Source organism: Hyperolius riggenbachi, chromosome 10 (assembly GCF_040937935.1).
Source record: "Hyperolius riggenbachi isolate aHypRig1 chromosome 10, aHypRig1.pri, whole genome shotgun sequence".
NCBI classification, from domain to species: domain Eukaryota; kingdom Metazoa; phylum Chordata; class Amphibia; order Anura; family Hyperoliidae; genus Hyperolius; species Hyperolius riggenbachi.
This window is the reverse complement of record NC_090655.1, coordinates 258,772,078-258,793,268: the sequence shown is the minus strand read 5'-3', so window position 1 is coordinate 258,793,268 and position 21,191 is coordinate 258,772,078. Positions and strand designations below refer to the sequence as shown.

At 45.0% G+C, this 21,191-nt stretch overlaps 1 protein-coding gene across 1 annotated transcript in view; it reads right to left on the bottom strand.

Annotated features, from left to right (window-relative positions):
* The window catches only part of LOC137535357 (zinc finger protein 850-like), a 144,644-nt gene that overhangs the window by 107,461 nt on the left and 15,992 nt on the right, over positions 1-21,191 (bottom strand). Inside the window, exon 3 of the mRNA XM_068257185.1 lies at positions 16,255-17,773. Within this exon, the coding sequence (XP_068113286.1) occupies positions 16,255-17,773 (1,519 nt within the window). The remainder of the gene's footprint in view (positions 1-16,254; positions 17,774-21,191) is intronic.

Genomic DNA, 21,191 nt, shown 5'->3' with positions numbered 1-21,191 from the left:
CTCCAATGGATGTGTCTCACATGATCAAGATCGCTGTCCAGGAATCTATGAAGGACTATATAGCATCATTGCCGATGCATTCAGAGCCTACTGGTGAACAATTACAATCTGTGAAATCTATGGATATAGAAGAGGGGGCAGCAGGCTTTGATTTCGCACTAGTCCAACCCTATGTTAGGGCAGTGTGTGAGGCGATTGAATGGGATAGCAACGATGAGGAATAATCGTTGACTAGTACAAAGAAGCACAAAGAGTATTATACTCACCTCAAGAAGAAGATTATTTCTTTCCCATTAATGGATGAAATATCGGAGGTTGTTAAGGAGGAATGGGGAAAATTGGAAAGGAAACCGCCTCTAAATATAGAATTACGAAATTATACCCTTTAGAATTCGGAAGATTTGAAATCTCTGGATTACCCACCCGTTATGGACGCATCGGTCGTCCGTTTAGCAAAACATGTCACATTGCCTAGAGAGAATGCAGCAACCTTCAAGGATGTACTACTGTAGATAAAAAGATAGACTCTGAACCAAGGAAGGTATACACTACTTCAGGCAATGCGGTTAGACCCGCCATAGCATTAACATCTGTGGCAAAGGCAATTAACCCTCCTGGCGGTCTATTAAAAACCGTCAGGGGGCATTGCAGCAGTTTTTTGTTGTTGTTTTTTTTTCTACAAATCATATAGCGAGCCAAGGGCTCGCTACATGATAGCCGCTGTGCAGCGGCATCCCCCCACCCGCTCCGATCGCCTCCGGCGGTAAAGTCTGTCTGGAAATCCCGTTCTGAACGGGATTTCCATTAGGGCTTCCCCGTCGCCATGGTGACGGGCGGGCTGATGTCACCAACGTTAAAGGGAGTCCCGATCCACCCCTCAGCGCTGCCTGGAACTGATTGGCCAGGCAGCGCATGGGGTCTGGGAGGGGGGGGGGGGCGGCACGGTGGATAGCGGTGAATCGGCGCGGATCGGCAGCGATCGGTGTGCACACACAGCTAGCAAAGTGCTAGCTGCGTGTAGCAAAAAAAAAAATTATGCAAATCGGCCCAACAGGGCCTGAGAAAGCCTCCTGCGCGGTTACCGCCAGGAAAGTTAAGGCCTAGTCAGTAAACATGGAAGAGGCGATCAGAGCAGATGCAGACAAGGAAACGATATTATCCGCCCTTGAAAATTTCAATTTAACAGCAGATTATGTAGGAGAAGCTGCAGTGGATATCATTAGATGTTCGGCGAGGTCAATGGTTTTTTCAGTTGTTGCTAAAAGGGCTCTGTGGCTGAAGTCATGGTCGGCGGATACAACATCACGCCAGGAATGGTGCAAAATACCATATGATGGCCGAAATCTCTTTGGTAAACAGATGGACACAGCAATACAGCATGTGACTGGAGGAAAGTCTGGTTTAAAGAGACTCTGAAGTCTCTTTAAAATCCTGTTTTTATTACAAAATCCTGTTTATCATGTCAGCCCTACCTAAACCGCCGCATCCCCACGGCTGTAATCTAACTAAATCCCCCCAAACTTCCCGGGGGGGGCAATCCAGGCAGTGCTTCTTTGAGAGGCAGGGCTATGAGCCGAAGCTCTGCCTCTCAGTGCATCTGTCAGCCCAGATCACCGCCTGTCCCCCGCCCCTCTCAGTCTTCCTTCACTGAGAGGGGCAGGGGAGAGGCGGAGATACGCGGCTGATTGATGTGTAAGGAGGCAGAGCTGCGGCTCATAGCTCTGCCTCCAACAACAGCAAAATCCACGACCAAGAAAGTTGTGGATTTTGCAAGGAAAAGGTAGGTTAGGGGGGATATAGTGAGATTACAGCCGCGGGGATGTGGCAGTTTAGGTAGGGCTGACATGATAAACAGGATTTTGTAATAAAAACAGGATTTTTAAGAGACTTCAGCCCAGAAGGAGCACATTAAATAGGGGAGAACTGGGGACCTGGCAGGCAGTGGGGGTTCAGCTTGAGGAGGGGAGCATTACACGTGCGGAGATCTGGGGACTTGGCAGGAAGTGGGGGCTCAGCCCAGGGAGGGGAGCATTATATGTGGTGAGACCAGGGGACCTGGCAGGCGTTGGTGGGCCACTCTGTGGGGGAGACTGGCCGGGGGTCCGTCGGTCTGCTCGTAATCGTACACTGGAACCTGACATGTCTAGATAAATTGGTTACATTGGCCAATTTGTTAATGCTTCTTCCTGGTCCATTAAAATGCTCTGACATCCTTTTCTGGAAGGCTCATGTTGTGAAGTAGGTCATTTTGGCACCCGGCACTGAATATGGGCGCCGCCATAGCACTAGTACTGTTACGCACCCCACGCAAAGGTAATTCGGGGATCCAGCAATTCGCCTAACTCCCGAATTACACCTTTCTCAGATTCGGAGAGGGAATAGTATTTAACGGTGCCGGGAATTAGAGCGCCACCATGCTGAGCTGTCATTAGGCTCACTCTGTGCCCAACTTACCGGTGACGGGACAATACGTACGCCTCGTGTTTCGCATCCGACATACTGCAACTGGCAAACAGCGCAGGAAATCATATGAACGACATTGTGGGTCTGGCAATTAATGTATTTTCGCACCCTAAAAGTTTCATTACAAGAAAAAAAACTACATCTCATGTCTGGTTATGCATCCTGCAATGTCTACAAGTGACATTCCCACATCAGGATAAGCTATTTGTACTGAGCCACATAATAGCTGGGTGGATGCTCTGCGAGACAAGAAGCTGCACCTCCCAATCGTCCCCCCATAGGACCTTTGAGTCAGAATGTAGGACAGGTATTTCCTTATAACACCAATGATCTTCTGGTATTCTAAACCATAAAGGTAACAAAAGTTATATTATCCCTCCTGCAGCACTTTTGACCTGGAGCTCCTTGCATTAAGTCACTGCGTCTCTTCAGTAGAGATGTAGCGAACGGTTCGCCGGCGAACGGTTCCAGGCAAACTTTGGGGGTTCGCGTTCGCCTGGACCAAGCGAACTTTTGCGGAAGTTCGATTCGCCCCATAATGCACTATGAGGGTCAACTTTGACCCTCTGCATCACAGTCAGCAGGCACATTGTAGCCATTCAGGCTACACTAAGCCCTGGAGCCCCCCCCCCCTTATATAAGGTAGGCTCGCTGGCCATTACACCCACTCGTGTGCCTGCTAGAGACAGACTAGGGACAGCTGCTGCGGACTTGTTCTCCTAGGGAAAGATTAGTTAGGCTCTTGGCTTGCTCCTGGCTGATTGTTATTGCTAAAATAGCACCCCTCAACAGCTCTTTTGAGAGATAATGTTTTCCATATGTGCTTTTCTTTCTTTTTTTTGTGTGTTGCTCACTGAATTATACAGCCCTATCTGTTGCAGCTGGACCTTGGTAATTGTTATTACTGTGCCAGCCAGGCCCTGCCTAACTATCTATACTGGGACACCTACCTATGCCTACCTAACTACTGGAGCACCTACTTACCTATACGGGGACACCTACCTATACTAGGGGACCTACCTATGCCTACCTACCTATACTGGGTCTCCTACCTATGTCTAGCTAACTACTGAGGCACCTACCTACCTATACTGGGACTCCTACCTACCTATACTGGGACTCCTACCTATGCCTAGCTAACTACTGGGACACCTACCTATACTGGGACTCCTACCTATGCCTACCTACCTATACTGGGTCTCCTACCTATGCCTACCTACGTATACTGGGACTCCTACCTATGCCTACCTACCTATACTGGGTCTCCTACCTATGTCTAGCTAACTACTGGGACACCTACCTATGCCTACCTACCTATACTGGGTCTCCTACCTATGCCTAGCTAATTACTGGGACACCTACCTATGCCTACCTACCTATACTGGGACACCTACCTATGCCTACCTACCTATACTGGGACTCCTACCTATGCCTAGCTAACTACTGGGACACCTACCTATGCCTACCTACATACAAGAAGATAATAAGGTTGTTGCTTCATTGTGGACAGACCAAATTTGATCAGCTGGACAGTCACTGTTGTTCTACGGGGGTTCACGAACCGAAAATCAGAAGCGTAGCTAAGGTTTTTAGCACCCGGGGACAAAGTTAGTTTTTGCGACCCTGGTGACAAGGTGTGAAACATAAGGGGGTCCATCATGCTTTCCCAGAGATGTTTGAGTTTTAGAATAATTTCCTGCATGTCCGAACAGGATCGATTTTCAGATCAGCACTGCACAAAATCGATCCTGTTCTCCATCAGTAGCTGATCGGACATGCTGGATATGATCAATTTCACCCATCCACCCGGCAGGAAATTGCATCGTGTGTACCAGGCATTAGGAAGTTGGGAGATACGCAGAAATACACGTGATCTACTTTGCTGATGCAAACAGGGCAAGGGCCGGTTACAGCAGGGAGATAAAATAAAACAACACTTGTCAAAGGAAAATTAACTTACTCAATGAAACTTCTCTATATTTGCCAAAAACATAGAAATCTTTATTTACTCAGCTGAGGACTTTCTCACATGCCAGCATATAGAAACCGCAGCTAACACAGCTCAGCTCAGCAGGAGAAAAGTGACGTTTTTCTAGTGTGCAGAGTCTTTTTAAACCCTAATTAATATGATAAAATATTCCTCCTTTTGGGCAGTTCTTTCTGGTAAGAGTCCAATCAGCATCATATCAAGGTGACTCAGTGCTCCTTTTTGGGCGGGGTTACTTGACTTCTCTCTGTCCTTCATGAAAATGAAAGTCAACTTTGGAGGAAGTCTTCTGAAGTCAGTTTCTAGTTTCGTTTCTCAAAGTCAGGCCTGCCCTCGGAGAACTGGTTCAAACTGCCCTTTCAGATTGCTCCTTTGTCCTCTGGAAAACTGGAATTCCACTGCAAAGGACATAATAAGCTGTGCACAGTAAATGGTTCAAAAACATATATAATATATATGCAGTGATATTGTGATAACTCTTAAGGTAATAATAATGATCATATTATTTAAAGTGTCACTCTAACACACTGGTCTGATTATATGAATGTGGTTCTTATAGCCACGTGAGAATATAAAAAATATACATAAGGATTAATTATAAATCTTCATATTTCTTTCCACACACTCCAGGCCAGAGAGAAGGAAGCAGGGAAGAAGATTGGGTCCTTCCACTGTCTTTCATAGAATCTTCAACAGGAACGCATCAGGGAAAGTAAAACCTGTAACTGTCCCCCCCCCCCCAGATGCTGCGCCCGGGGACAGATGTACTACTTGCCCCCCCCCCCCCCCCCATAGCTACTCCTCTGCGTCTCTTATCCAGGGCTAAAGGGCAACTCCACTTTATTACTATGATAACCCGTCTGAAAAAGTAGTGCGAAAAGCCAGTAAAACCTCCCAGGAGCCCCTCCAAATCAGCAGCAGGTCTTCTATATAACGGCCATACCACTGTATGTGAGCAGAGGAGTTCTCTCCTCCCAAATATGCGGAGCTCCTCCCACCAACCCATAAAGAGGCTGGCTAGGAAGGGGGTGAACTTAGTCCCCACAGAAGCTCTGCACTTCTGAAGGTAGAAGCCCCCATCAAATATAAAATAATTATAGGCCAATAGATGACCCGTCGCTAATAGGAGGTAATCCCAGGGAGGCTGTAAAAAGGCTGCAAGGGCAAGATTGGGCGCTAAGGCTCATCAAAAGGTGGGGAGTGTCCCGAAGGTAACCTGGAAGCCTATGGACAAGAGGTTAAAGGCAGAAGTCCACCCATTCACTCAGACGCTCTCCCAGGGAGCCTATTCCTGCCACAATGGGGCGGCCCTTCAGGGGAACGTCTGCTTTATGAACTATGGAATATAGGAATGACTAGGAACACCATAAAAACCTCTCCCTTTTAGTCAAAACTCCTAAGGTCATCCAAAAATTCAATAGCCGTGCTACTATTCCCCCTCTGAGTCGTAGCAACTCAGAGGAAGAAGTAATTCAGGGTCCAGCAATCGCCGGGTCTCTGAACCACCCTTACACGGGGTGCGCACTATAGCTTCAGCGCTACGCGGCACGCACTGAAACGCCCTGTCTCGTCTAAACCACCGATGCTTATCCTGATGCCAAAGATGAAACAGCTCTTCTTTAACATCCGATACCAACAGAGCCAGGGGCGTAACTAGAAATCACCGGGCTCTCCTGCAGAAATTTGGATGCCCCCCACCCACTCAGGGACGTTTTGGGGGGCAGGAGTGGGTGCAGCATGCGGGGAGAGCTTAGCCACACATTGGCGGGGAGGACAGTCTACCCCCCCCTCACCTCGGGCTTTCCCCTCAGTGCACCCCTCCAGCATCAATTAGTGGCAGCAGGTGGCGGCAGGAGCACATACCTCCATCCACCGTGGAGGTCCGATCACTAAGTGCCTCACGCTACTTCCTGTTTAAACAGGAAGTAGTGTCAGACACTTAGAGAGAGGAAGCTCCGGCGGTGGAATGCAGGAAGGTATGTGTTCCTGCCCGCTGCCTGCAGACACTAAGTGATGCTGGAGGGGAGCGCTGAGGGGAGAGCCTGAGGTGAGGGAGGGACTGTCCCCCCTCCCTGCCGATGTGTGGCCAAGCTCTCCCCTCATGCTGTGACCCCTCCTGCCCCCCCTCCACGGGTGCAGGGTCTGCATCCACTATTGTTACGCCCCTGGACAGAGTGCTTGTATCATTGTATCCATTTGTTAAAGATCACCTTGCGGGCAGAGATCGGCTTTTGAGTACAGAAGTACTCGAATTCGGAATGCTAATGTAGGTTGAATAATATACCTGTGCCTGCGGGATAGAGGGGGTTAACTTACCCAGAAGTCCGGGGATCCCATCATGTCACCACTGTAATACTTGTCCTATAGGACGCATTCCACCACACACTACCTTCTGCCGCCGGAAGGAGGATGTGGACGTGCGGTAGTGAGTGGTGTAACGCATCCCATAGGACGCATATTACAGCAGTGATACAATAGCAAGAAATACACCCTTATTTCCAAATAATATAATATATTGTCACCGTACTATGTACTAGGGACATAATTTAAATCTTGTGATAACCAAGACAAATAGGCATGTACAATGTGTGGGTATTATGTACAGTAGCATTGTTTATTTTAAAACTATAATGGATGGAATGGGAGAAATTGTATATTTTTTTCCTTGTTTTTCCCTTTAAATTCATAGAAATTATAGTAATTACTAAAAGCAAATATCACCCCCAAAGAGCCAAATTTTTGGCAAAAGAAACAAATTGAATATTTTCCATAAAAGAATCTGAAGCAAAAGGAACTTTAAAGTTCTTGCGAAAAAGAGAGAACACCAAGAGCCCAATATAGTTGTAATGAAAAGCGGAGATGCCGCCGCGTGGGCAAGCGTCAAGGCGGCTATCTCCGCGTTCCAGCCGGTGGCTTCTGCCACGCAGCAACATGCTGCTGGTTTGCCTGGTCCTTCTAGTTCACACAGATTGAGAGCTACGTGCGCGCGCGCCAGGCGACAGGACCTTTATGCTAGCAGAAGGGGAGTCAGCTGATCATGCCGATCAGCTGACTCCAGCTATGCTCCGGATTGGCTGAGTGACTGGGGCGGCGCTGTGGAGCGCTCTGGGTATATACAGGACTTGCCTGGCAGTTGCAAGTTGTCTGCTGTTGCGAATGCTTACGTGTGAACGCTCAGACCCCAGTCAGATCTTACAGTGTGTTAGAACCAGCCGGAGCTGGGAATTCACACTTAGTCAGATTCCGTGGATAGCCTTTAAAGTATTATTTTTATTTTATAGACTTGCTTACCATTCTATTAGACTAGTTCCCAGGTGTTGAGACCAAGGACCTCACACCTAAGACTAGGATTGTCATATATACTGTTACATGATCTCTTGCTTTCCTGACCACTCTCCTGCTTACTGATTCGGTACCTTTGCCTATCTGATAACCTGTTGCCAACATTTGCCTGTACCCGGATACCGAATCAGTCTTCCGTCTCTGTACCTTATCTGTCCGTGTGTTGCCGACCTGGCTTGTCTGACCTTTCTGGCTGTCTCTCATTCCTTGGGTGATCAGCCTTCCTGTACTGTCCGTGACACTTGCTCTTCAGGTGTTCATCAGCTGCGAGGGTCACCTGCTCCTCAGGAGACCATCTTGCAGCTCAGGCAGTGGTCTCTACCCCTCAGGAGTCCACTGGCTGCAGTACAGTCTGATTCCCAGTCCATCGGGGAATCCTTGGCTGCAGCACAGTCTGATTCCCTGCTCCTCAGGGAATCCTTGGCTGCAGCCCGATTACATCTCTCATTTCACCAGTTACCACTCTTGCAGCCCGGTCAGTGGTCCCTGCCCCTCAGGTGTCCACTGACTATAGTACCATCCAAGGTTCCCTGCTCCTCAGGGAATCCTCGGCTGCAGTAGAGTCTGTATCTCCTCCACATAAGGAGATCATCTTCAGCACAGTCAGTGGTAACCTGCCCCTCAGGGGTCCACTGGCTGCAGTGCAGTCTGATTCTCTGCTCTTCAGGGAATCCTTGGCTGCAGTAGTGTCTGTATCTCCCGCTCTTCGGGAGAGAACTTCTCTGTATACTGTTGCACCAAACACATTATCACATTGGGTGTCCTGTGTCTAGCTATACTAGTATTATTGGTGATTCTGCAGATCACCAATAATCAGAAAAAACTCTGTGTTGCTGACACCAATCGTTACAATAGTGTAGTATGTACTGGCAATGTATAATTGGAAGACTAATAATATTAATTTAATGCTTACAAACCAGGATTACCAATTAGGCAACCACTGTCAAAGCAGGTGGGGAGATGGTCCTGACCCCACTCAGGATTAAAAGTCGCTCTCTGTAGTAGAGGAAGGAAGGGTACAACCCTCCACCAAGGGTGGACTTGGATGTAGATAATAGGATAACAGAGGCGCCAACAGGATAAAAAAACACTAAAAGAACTTAAAAACCCATCTTGGTAATACAGGAGGTAGTGGTGGACTTACAGAGGAGCTCAACGTTGATGATACTGGCAGATGATGTTTACTCCTATCTGTTATTGCCTGATGAAGCAGGTTTGTACCCCGCGAAGCACGTTGCACTTTATTTGGAATATCCAATAAAATTATTTTGACTTAAAATCCACAGTTGTATGTTGTGCTTGGAGGAGGTAAGTCCACCACTGCCTCCTCTATTACCAAGATGGGTTTTTAAGTTATTTTAGTGTTTATTATCCTGTTGGCGCCTCTGTTATCCTATTATATTTAAAGTTCTTGCAGTACTTTGTTTCTCAGCTCTACTCTGTGAAAAATGAACATTAAACAAACCAGAAACATCTCAATAATGAAGTGAATGAATGGTGGGGGAACTTTTCACTTTTATAAAAATCTTTAATATTTTGAAAACTAGAACAAATAGAAGAGGGCTTTTTGCAGCACAAACCCGGCACTAACCAACCATCCCATTGTCATGCCTGTGCGTTGCTGTAGGGAGGCTGGGTGATGCCATCGTCTGGAAAAAAATAATTGCTGTGATCTTCAAAACAAAGCAGCACATGGCCTCATTTTTTTCAGCCCAGTATAGCTTATTTGTGCCAATTGTAGGGGGGGGGGGGGGATTTTGCATCAACTCAGAATTATCTGCATCTCATTGACAATCACCAGTGACAGACTACAGACCTGCAATGTTACAGAGAGCTCTGGCTATAAACACTTATTTATAACAGTAAATCTGAGTGATGCAGGTAATAGTACATCTTACATTACATGCAGAGGAACAAAACATGTCACACTGTGGGAACAATATACAGCTGATATTCAGCACATTATCCAGAGGAATAACTTTATTAGCAGCTTTAATCACAGGAGAGATACTTGGAGACGCATCAGATTTCCATTCTAATAGGAGTTATTTTGTTACATAACACAGAATCGTTTCCAGCAACAGCTTCCCACATTTGTCTGTAGCAGCAGCGAATGTTCATCCGACTCACTGATAGGCGGCCAGATTTCTCTCCCCCCCCCTCCCTGCAGTCCTGAGTGGGCGATTTGCGGGAGTCAAAACTCACTTATCGCCTATTCCATTATCATGTATCCATGGCAACAGGGTGACACACGTCAAGAGGTTCCAGCGTGTAATACGTTGTCATGTGAAGAGTGTCACGGGACACCCTGTTGCCATGGAGATGTGGTGCTGGAATGGCCGAGTTTTGAACAGGGCTGTGGAGTCGGTACAAAAATACTCCGACTCCTCAGGTTAGGATTCCTCCGACTCCTCAACTTCTCTTATTTGCATATTACAATCTTGTTGATTGAAAGTATGTAACATAAAATGCATCTGTTAACTGCCAACGCTTAGGAATTTTAAAACACAACTGAACTGAGAGGGATATGGAGGCTGCCATATTTATTCCCTTTTAAACAATACCAGTTACCTGGCTATCCAGCTGATCTTCTGCCTCTAATACTTTTAATCATAGACTTAGGCCGCGTTCACATCATACGCACTTCTATACGCATTTGGAAGTACGTATGACGTGGTAACATGCAAGAACGGCAGAAGGGTATAGACAGCCCTTCTGCCATTCACATCAAATGCGCTGCACAGCAGTACGATGCTCTATGATGTGCTTGCGTACTGCTGCATGCATTCGGCCCGCGAGTGCAGAGCTGACCCATTCACTGTCAATGGATGGGATCAGCAATGCAACGGGGAGCAGCGCAGATGGCGTGCGATCATACGCGTTGTGTTCCGATCACACGGCCATCTGCGCTGCATAGATGTGAATGAGGCCTAAAACTAGTCCTTGGTAAGAGTACTTGTAGAAGGTAAAGACAGGAACAAAGAACATCTATCAGGCCCTAGGCAATGTAAGTGTGGGTACATGTAAGAGTGATGTGCAGGTACTCTGCAGGGGAATAAGGAGATTCTTCCTCTATTACACATTCTTCATTCACAATCTAAACCAGGTTTATGGGTGATAGACAACACCTCTGTGTTCAATGTGCACAACTTTCTCAGTGGATTCCCTGCAGCTCTGTGGGGAGTGCATGTGTAGAATATAGTAATACTGTGTAACAAAGTAAACCCGAGACAAATTAAAGTTTTATACATACCTGGGGCTTCCTCCAGCCCCCTTCAGGCTAATCAGTCCCTCACTGTCCTCCTTCGCCACCTGGATCTTCTTCTATGGGTCCAGGCATTTGAGCCAGTCGGGCGCAGTGCGCATGCACACACTCTGCCGCCAGGAATGTACTACACCTGCTCAGCACTATTGTGCAGATGCAGAACACTCCTGGCTGTGGAAGCGGCATGCGGCCGGACAGCGCTGACTGGCTGAATTACTGGGACTCCTAGCAGAAGATCCAGGAGGTGGAAGAGGACAGCGAGGGACTGATTAGCCTGAAGTGGGCTGGAGAAAGCCCCAGGTATGTATAAAACTTTTCTTTTCATCCGTCTCAGGTACTTTTAAATTTGTAGTCACCAAACCAAATTTTAACAACATATGAAATTATTTGATTTCATGAGCCAAAGGAGCGCATAAATTTGCATAAACCAGCATCAACTCAGAATTATTTGCATCTGATTGACCATCTCTATTAGTGACACAGCTACACATCAGGCTTTATTCTTACAGCATAGATGTTATTTAGTATATATAAGAGATTCCTGTGTACACATCAGATATAGAGTCACAATCAGATATGTATACCTGACTTTAAAAATACAGGGACTGCTTTATTGAAGCAGCACAAGTAACTATTTTTGATTGGTTTATTTCATTTTTGTGGGCTGAGCACAGCTATTACTGTCTATATAATTTATGATGACCATTTTCTGAGAAATATAACATTTTATCATATTTTCTATTTTAAATTACAGTTTAAATTCATTAGGAGTTGGAGTCGGAGCATTTTTATCCTGACTCCAGGTACCCAAAAATTGCTCCGACTCCTCAACTCCGACTCCACAGCCCTGGTTTTGACCCCTGCATATCACCCGCTCGTGACTCTGAAGGGAGGGAGATTGGGAGGCGGGAGAAATTTTAGGAATCCACATGCAAGGTTTGCCCACTCCTGATCTATAGCATGTGATTGTAACACATATCTCCATCCCAGAATTCCTGTATCTCACCTCAAGCCCAAACACCTGTATCCAATCATCTCCTAATTTACATTTGGGGTGCAGCACTGAGGCATTGGAGGTGTCTATAGCAGTGATTGTAACACATATAACAATAACCTGACCCCCTCTCCACCCCAGAATTCCTGTATCTCCCCTGAAGCCCAAACACCTGCATCCAATCATCTTCTAATTTACATTTGGGGTGCAGCACTGAGGCATTGGGGTGTCTATAGCAGTGATTGTAACACAACAATAACCTGTCCCCCTCTCCACCCCAGAATTCCTGTATCTCCCCTCCAGCCCAAACACCTGTATCCAATCATCTCCTAATTTACATTCGGGGTGCAGCAGTGAGGCATTGGGGTGTCTATAGCAGTGAGTGTAACACATATAACAATAACCTGTCCCCCTCTCCACCCCAGAATTCCTGTATATCACCTCCAGCCCAAACACCCGTATCCAATCATATCCTAATTTACATTTGGGGTGCAGCACTGAGGCATTGGGGTGTATCTGCAATACGTGGGAATCACGACCTGAATCCAACTCGGACTGGATGTGTATGCACGTCAATACCAATCGCAGTATGTTTTGTATTTAGGTGCATACACATCACTACAGCCAAGGAGGATAAGAGTATGACCATCACCACCCTCTCTGGGTACCCGAGTGAAGTGGAGTTTGTGCCTCTCCCACCTGCTTCCAGTGGTTGGCGGCTCCCTGTGCAGCTTCCCTTTGTGAGAGTTCATTTCACCTAATTTCCATCTTTCTATACTTTGTGAGCTAGTGCCCCATTTAGGCTCCTGTTGTCTCTGTGTGCTTACTTCCCAGGGTGCATTGCTCACCCTTCCACACAGTCCTGCAAAGGTGGAAATTGATTGGTCCATTTTCAAGCTGCAAACATTTTCATATAAAATTTGCATAAACCTGCAGCAACACAGAATTATTTGCATTTCATTGACAATCCCTACCAGTGACACAGCTACTCGTTGGGCTTTATTCTTACCACAGAGATGCTATCACATTTATAGTAAAGGATTTGTAATACAGTACAAACAAAACGTTACAGTGATTTGCAAATAATAATAATGAAACATCCATCACACTATATCATATAAACATAATACACACAAGTTTCTTCTATAGATCAGCTGGATGTACATCCCATATAGAAACAGAGGTTAGAACATTTTATATATAAGCCAGGCCGGGTGTTGGATGGAAATAAAATGATAAGTCTAGCGACAGAGGTTTTGTTCACCACCATAACAGAGAGAGTTGTCTGTTGCTGTGAGTGTCACTACATAAAAGCTTCATATAAGCAGTACTGTACTTCCCATAGGCAAAGCCAACAGACATCACATGCTACAGAAATTGTGATTATTCTATGGAGATCTGTGGCTATTAAAACAAACTCTGACTGAGATATTCTTTCATATGGGGAACACCTGCAGTGCCAGGAGGGCTGGTCCCCTATGGGAGATTTGTATCCGATATCTCCAGAATGGTAGCGTGGCGTTAGATTGTAGCTGTAGGCTAAATTTGGAATTTAGCTAATTTTGAGGATGGCCTTTTATGGTAGAGGTTATACCTTGTTAAGTTGTATATGAGGAGGGAACAACTAATGGGAAATAGAAAAAGAACACACACACACAAAAACACCTCTAAATCATATGATCGCATTCAGGGTATTGAAGAGAACAAAACAGAGGAATTAACCAAAAAATGATCCATGCCTTGATGAAAGAAAAATATGGGGTGGAGGAAATAAGTAGGTTTTTTGTGTAAGTAATTTTTATTGAATTTTGCACATGAATAAACAGTTTATCAATAGCTAAACAAGGGTTCATGTATGAAAAGCTTATACAATATCCATAACAGGTTTTTAACAGGTTTTTTTTTAAAAAGGATTTAAACATACTTGAAATAGAATACAGAATTAACTTCTGTCCTAAACAGTGGGACAGACTGAGACAAGAAACATTGTATAGTGTACCGATGATGACGCAGGGTGAGCCTCTCATGGGAGAGGTGAGGGTTTCACTATACGATGATCATAAGAAAGGCACGAAAGGAGGATATGTCAGCTCGTGGTTGATATTGATGTAGGGAAAAGATTATGGATATTCGATCCAGAGAACGTATCATGAGTATCAAAAATGTGGGATCTTTGTTTGATTTAGTGATTTTATAATTAGGTTACAGAGGTCCCAGATTACACTAGTTAATAGTGACTGGGACTTGTAAATCATAGGGTGGTCGGGCAGAATAGTGGAAGGGGGGGGGGGGGGTAGGAGAAGGGAGGGAAGGAGGAGGGGCAGCACTTCTGGTGAGGTAATGTATGATAAAGAAAAATTAGCTACTAATAATGCTTGGTCTAGATGTCCATGGATATATAGTTGGGCTATGTGATAGTTAGGTGTTTAAGATGATTGGGGTAGGCCCTTGTAAAATTGTTATAATTGTAGGAGGGAAGCCCAGTCAAAGTTACTTTTCAACAGGTTTTTGGTTTTCTTAGATTCTAAGGAGGCGCTCCATTTTCAGATTTTGGGGAAATAAGTTGTTAAAACAAAGCTTAGATCCACATTTGTGGCAGTTTAGAATGCAGAGATGTTATTATATATAAAAGATTCCTGTGTACACATCACACATACAGTCAGTTACATATCTGTATCTGGTGTTAAAAATATGGTGACTGCTTTACTGCTGCAGCAAAAGTAACTTGTTGTTGTTTGATTGGTTTATTGTTTCATTTTTGTGGACTAAGCACAGCTATTACTGTATATTTAAGTTTTTTTGTGAGCTATGTGCGAAATTGAATATTTTATCACATTATTTTTATTAATTAACCACTTAAGTACCAGCGGCCTCTGCCCCCTGATGGACCAGAGACCGCTGGTACAATACCGACGGGTATCGCCGTGCATACCCGCCGCAACCGCCATACGCCAGCATCCTTCTGACATCCACTCTGTGGTCTCTATGACGGTAGTTATGTGAGCAGGTTAGGAGCTGCTTTCATTGTCTATCAATGTAAGCTTATGGGAGTGGCTTACATTGACAGACACAGCCAGGAGCCAATGAAATTGGCTCCTGACCAGCTCACATGGCTCTGCCGTCATAGAGACAGGCAGAGCCAGTGAGCTGCAGTGAGAGGCGTCGGGTTTCAGCCGTGAGATCAGCGTAGAGCGACGAAAATGGCAGATGTGCATTGCAGCGGTTATTGAAATCTACGCCCTGCCAGCCAGGTGACCACCAAAACAGGGCGTAGATTTCAATCACTGTGGTCCTTAAGTAGTTAAAGTACACATTTATTAGGAGTCAGAGTCAGTGCATTTGTGCACAACTCCGACTCCAGGTACTAAAAAACTGCTCCAACTCCACAGCCGTGCTGCTGGGAATACATCTGACTAATAATACCTTATCTTTTCCTGCTATCATATTTATACTGTAGTATTATCATGTAAAATAGTAGCCAATCTTCCTCTGTGAGGGCGTAACAATATAGATCTATAACGTTACCCCTACAATTATTTAGAGAAATCAGGAGATCTCTGGAAGATCCCGTCACAGTCGCAGTGATCCAATCTCTCTGAATATCAGTCCTGTGTGTGTCCAGCGTAACATTGCTGGGAGATAAATCCCTCTCTTCTTATCTTACTGGACTTTGTGCATTCAGCTCAAATCCCTTCATGTTTCCTGAATATAAAAAGACACAGAGAGAGGGAAATCTCCTTTCCTGAGGTCAGTCTGGATGACGGGGATCATCTAATATTCCCAGATAATAGCATGTTGTTTTATGTACTTTTCAGGAGAGCTGTGACTGCAGATTCTGCATCATTTGCATAAAAAAGCACCTGGTTTATTAACCCTTACAATTAAAAATATAAAACATGAACTCAGGCAAGTTCTATCTCGGGTTAGTACTATATGTGCCCATGTTTATCTCCTCATGTCACCTCCATTCAACTTTACCAAACCAATAAACTGAGTAGCATGAAAGTGTCCTCAGGACTCTGTGTTGAAATATTTCTATGAGCACTTTGCAAGAGACAAAAATAAAGGCATTGCAAAAGACCACTTATGGCCAAAACATTTCCCACACTCAACACAAATATACAACAAGCAGTGATTTCCAAACAACAACATTTCCCATACACAACACATGCTTAGGGCTTGTCACCAGTGTGAGGACAAGATCTCTCATGACTGACTAGGCTTTCTTTACGCCGAAAACATTTCCCACACTCAGCACAAGAATAGGGCTTCTCACCAGTGTGAGACCTCTCATGTCTGACAAGCTGTGATTTCTGTACAAAACATTTCCCACACTTAGCACAAGAATATGGCTTCTCACCAGTGTGAGACCTCTCATGTCTGACAAGATGTAATTTACGAGCAAAACATTTCCCACACTCAGCACATGAATAGGGCTTCTCACCAGTGTGAGATCTCTCATGATATATAAAGCCTTCTTTAGATGCAAAACATTTCCCACACTCTGTACATGAATAGGGCTTCTCACCAGTGTGAGATCTCTCATGAATAACAAGAACTGATTTTTGAATAAAACATTTTCCACACTCAGCACAGGAAAAGGGCTTCTCACCAGTGTGAGATCTCTCATGCCTGACAAGATGTGATTTCCGAACAAAACATTTCCCACACTCAGCACATGAGAAGGGTTTCTCACCAGTGTGCGATCTCTCATGCCTGACAAGATTTGCTAGCTGTACAAAACATTTCCCACACTCAGAGCATGAATAGGGCTTCTCACCAGTGTGAGATCTCTCATGTTTGATGAGGTTTGATTTAGAACCAAAACATTTTCCACACTCAGCACATGAATATGGCTTCTCACCAGTGAGAGACCTCTCATGCCTGACAAGATTTGTTATCTGTACAAAACATTTCCCACACTCAGAGCATGAATAGGGCTTCTCACCAGTGTGAGATCTCTCATGTTTGATGAGGTTTGATTTAGAACCAAAACATTTCCCACACTCAGCACATGAATAGGGCTTCTCACCAGTGTGAGATCTCTCATGAAGTATAAGGTCTTTTTTAGATGCAAAACATTTCCCACACTCAGAGCATGAATAGGGCTTCTCACCACGGTGAGATCTCTCATGTTTGATAAGGTTTGATTTAGAGACAAAACATTTTCCACACTCAGCACATGAATAGGGCTTCACACCTGTGTGAGATCTCTCATAATGTATAAGGCCTTCTTTAGATGCAAAACATTTCCCACAATCAGAGCATGAATAGGGCTTCTCACCATTGTGAGATCTCTCATGTTTGATAAGGTTTGATTTAGAGACAAAACATTTTCCACACTCAGCACATGAATAGCTCTTCTCACCAGTGTGGGATCTCTCATGAATAACAAGAATTGATTTTTGAATAAAACATTTCCCACACTCAGCATATGAATAGGGCCTCTCTCCAGTGTGAGATCTCTCATGTCTGACAAGGTCTGATTTCTGAGCAAAACATTTCCCACACATGGAACAGGAATAAGACCCTCCATCAGGGGGAGAGCTGTGCTGGGTATGAGGCCCCTCAGGGTTAGACAGATGAGGGAAGTCTGGGGGAATATTTGGGGTAAACTGGATATCTGCAGGAGACTCTTGTCCAGTGACATCATCATCCGTTGTACAGTCTGTGGATACAGAGAGACGAGTCTCTGAGAGGTTCCTGATGCTGGGACTCCGCCCTGCAAATAGAGAAACAACATCACTTCCTGTTAAAGAATTCTGAGGGGAGGAACAATTATCATTAGGGAAGGTCAGTGAGCTACTGAGAGTTCCAAGTTGAGGCAAAGTGTATGCAGTTTGAAAATGGACCAGATGCAGCAGCTGCGTAACTTTGCTTATAATTAGCATAGAATTTGCACCAGCTCAGAGTTAGGCCTGGAACCCACTGGCAGCAATTTTCTAAGTGTTTGTGATTGTAAAGCTCTTGCTAATGTAATACTATGGGTAATTAAAAAAAAAAAATCACATCCCTCAAGTGGGATCGCACCCGTAGCATTACATTATCAAGGGCTTTTTAAATCCCAAGCACTTAGAAAAGGGCTGCTAGTGGGTCCCAGGCTTTATTGGCATGTCACATTTTTGTTTACAATAACAGTGAGAGCTGCGTAGGTATCCCCCTAACGTCTTTGGGGTTAATTTAAGACCATTTTGCAACCCACTGTGTTTTCACTTCATAATGATGTTTGAGCAGCTTTATCCTAATTTATTATTATTATTTAGTTTTTATCCTAATTTATTTAAGAGTTACATTTTATTAATAGTTTTTCTCCAATTAAGGGTATATATGTATATCCATATTAATAAGGTGTGTGTATAGAGGAAGTTAGACACTCAGACGACAATACTGAGGTCACCACAAGGTGCAATTTCCCTGCTGTGGCACCTACTGTGAGCTGGGAAGTGTAAGCTATGGGGGTGATGGATGTCACATGGGTGCCCACAAGAGAGGAACAGAAGGAGGAGCAATCAGAGGGAGAGACAGAGCCTTGGAAAGGGAGGATAAGAGTGAGAAGCAGTGAGAGGTTGCAGGGGACAGGAGGCAAACAGGAAAGTGTGAAGTTACCTGGGGTCAGACAGACACATTGCCCAGTCACTCCTAGCTGTACCAGAGCATCAGTACAAGGCTCTGCAGGGTGGGCTTATTTCTGTGTGTCTGCCTGATACAGTACTAAAGCCACCTGCATCCTGTGTCACAAGAGACTTAGTCGTGGGAAGAAGAACAACTTCAATGAGTATATAATTTTATTTGGGCAGCACGGTGGCGTAGTAGTTAGCGGTCTCGCCTTGCAGCGCTGGGTCCCCGGCTCGAATCCCAGCCAGGTCAACATCTGCAAGGAGTTTGTATGTTCTCCCCAAGTCTGCATGGGTTTCCTCCGGGCACTCCTATTTCCTCCCACATCGCAAAAAACATACAAGTTAATTAGCTTCCCCTTAAATTGGCCCTAGACTACAATACATGTACTGCACAAAACATACATAGACATAGGACTATGGTAGGGATGAGATTGTGAGCCCCTCTGAGGGACAGTTAGTGACAAGACAATATATACTCCGTACAGCGCTGCGGAAGATGATGGCGCTATATAAATACTAAATAATCATAATAATAAAAAATAATAATACTGTAGATGAGGATTGGGAAGATGCCCTTGATGCTGTGAAAAAAGTATCATGGTAGAACAATGCACTTATATATTCTCCAACAGGCCTATCTGACGCCGAACAGACTGGTTAAATATAACTCCATGGCCACTGATGTCTGTCCCAAATATCTCCCTCACCCTCTTTTTTCATCTTATAAAGGATTACCCCGTGATAATAGATTACTGGAAACAACTTACAAAATTCTTGCATGACAAGATGGGTTCCCTATGAACGCTGATCCAATTTTATGCATTTTGGGTGTCATTCAACTCCCCGTAAATCCTTTTTGTCAGGAGTGTTGGCCAGGCAAGAGGCGGCATGCAGATAGATGGCCTGTGCCCTCGCCACTAACCTTTGCGAAATGGGTTAAGAGAGTAGACAGCTCATTTCCTTATAAAAAAAATGAGTGTGTGTAGATAGGAGGCCATCAAGAACTCTAGTATGGGATAGATGGAAGGAGCGCCAAAACAAAAATCAAGCACCTCATCCCCCCAGATCTGCTAACGTTAGTTCATGCCTTCCTTACATCCCGACTGGACTACTGCAATGTTCTCTACTCTGGCCTTCCAAAAAAGGACTTGTACTGCCTACAGCTGATACAGAAAACTGCTGCCAGACTGTTAACCAACCCCGTCACTGCCACCAACACCAGTCCTGCACTTCCTTCACTAGCTACCCATAAAATGGAGGATCTTTTTCAAGATCGGCCTACTGACATTTAAATCACTAAATAATCTGGGCCCTGGATACATGAAAGAAATGTTGCAGCTGTGTAGCAATCCCCGCATTCTCAGATCCACCGGTTGTAATAATCTAGTCATACCCAGAGTCCACCTGGAAACTTTTGGTCCCAGAGCCTTCTGTCATTCCTATACAGCAACAGAAGTAAAGTCCAGAAAATAGCCGGCACACAACAGGCAGGAGCACTGTACCTTGGTTCCAAGAAGCCAGCTTGGTGCTCACAGCAGTAGAATTCACTATGTGTTGCAAAGAGAAGAACAGCGCTGGGCACTCAGGATGATTGCTCAAGGTTTAATTACAGCAGGTAAACAAAAGTTTGCTTTCTTAAAACAGAAAGAATTTGCGATAATTCAGGTTGGGGGGAGCTCTGAGATGTCTCCCAGTGCATCACTGCTGAATATATGAAAATTAACCATTTTTGCCCTTAAAAGTTAAACACACCTCCAGATCCGTTGTTAATTAGTACAGAGCCATAATAATCCAACATGCTCGCTGGTTAGTCATTACCACAGGTACATACAGACAGTACAGGCATCAAAGGGAGAAGGATGAGTGTCTAACAGCCATTTCCCGGGCTCTTGCCTGCTTCTTCAGAGACTAGTCTCTGAAGAAGCGGGCAAGAGCCTGTGAAACGGCTGTTAGGCTCTCTTCCTTCTCCCTTTGATGCCTGCACTGTCTGTACGTACCTGTGGTAATTAAACATTGAGCAATTATACTGAGTGTCCAGCGCTGTTCTTTGCAATATGGAGACAGAAAGGAGAAAAAAAAAGCACACATTGTGATACTAGCAGGTGAGGGCTCTAGGCCCTATAGGAAAGGTCTCACCTTGTTGTCGAGGCTGGAGAAACCTATATAGGTTTTCCAGCTGTCACGCTTGTGTCCCTCTTATCCCAGGGACCTGGCTTGCCCGGATATTCTTATGGTCTTGGATGGTGATCCAGTCGGGATTCTTTTATGCTTGGTAAAGCAGGGGTGCTCCCCTGGGAAACGCGTTGCAATAAAGTTTTTAAACAAAGCCTTTGCATATCTTTGCGGCTAACTTGCTTTGCTAGCTGTTTTTATCTCCTACCACACTCATAGCCGGGGGATCAGGCTCGTACCAGCTGGGCGCAGAAAAACTTTCCACCGTGGAATCCCGACTGTTTTGCATAGATAACAACTGAAGTTTCTTAACTCTTCCTGTACTGGAAACAATATGAGACTTTATCTTTG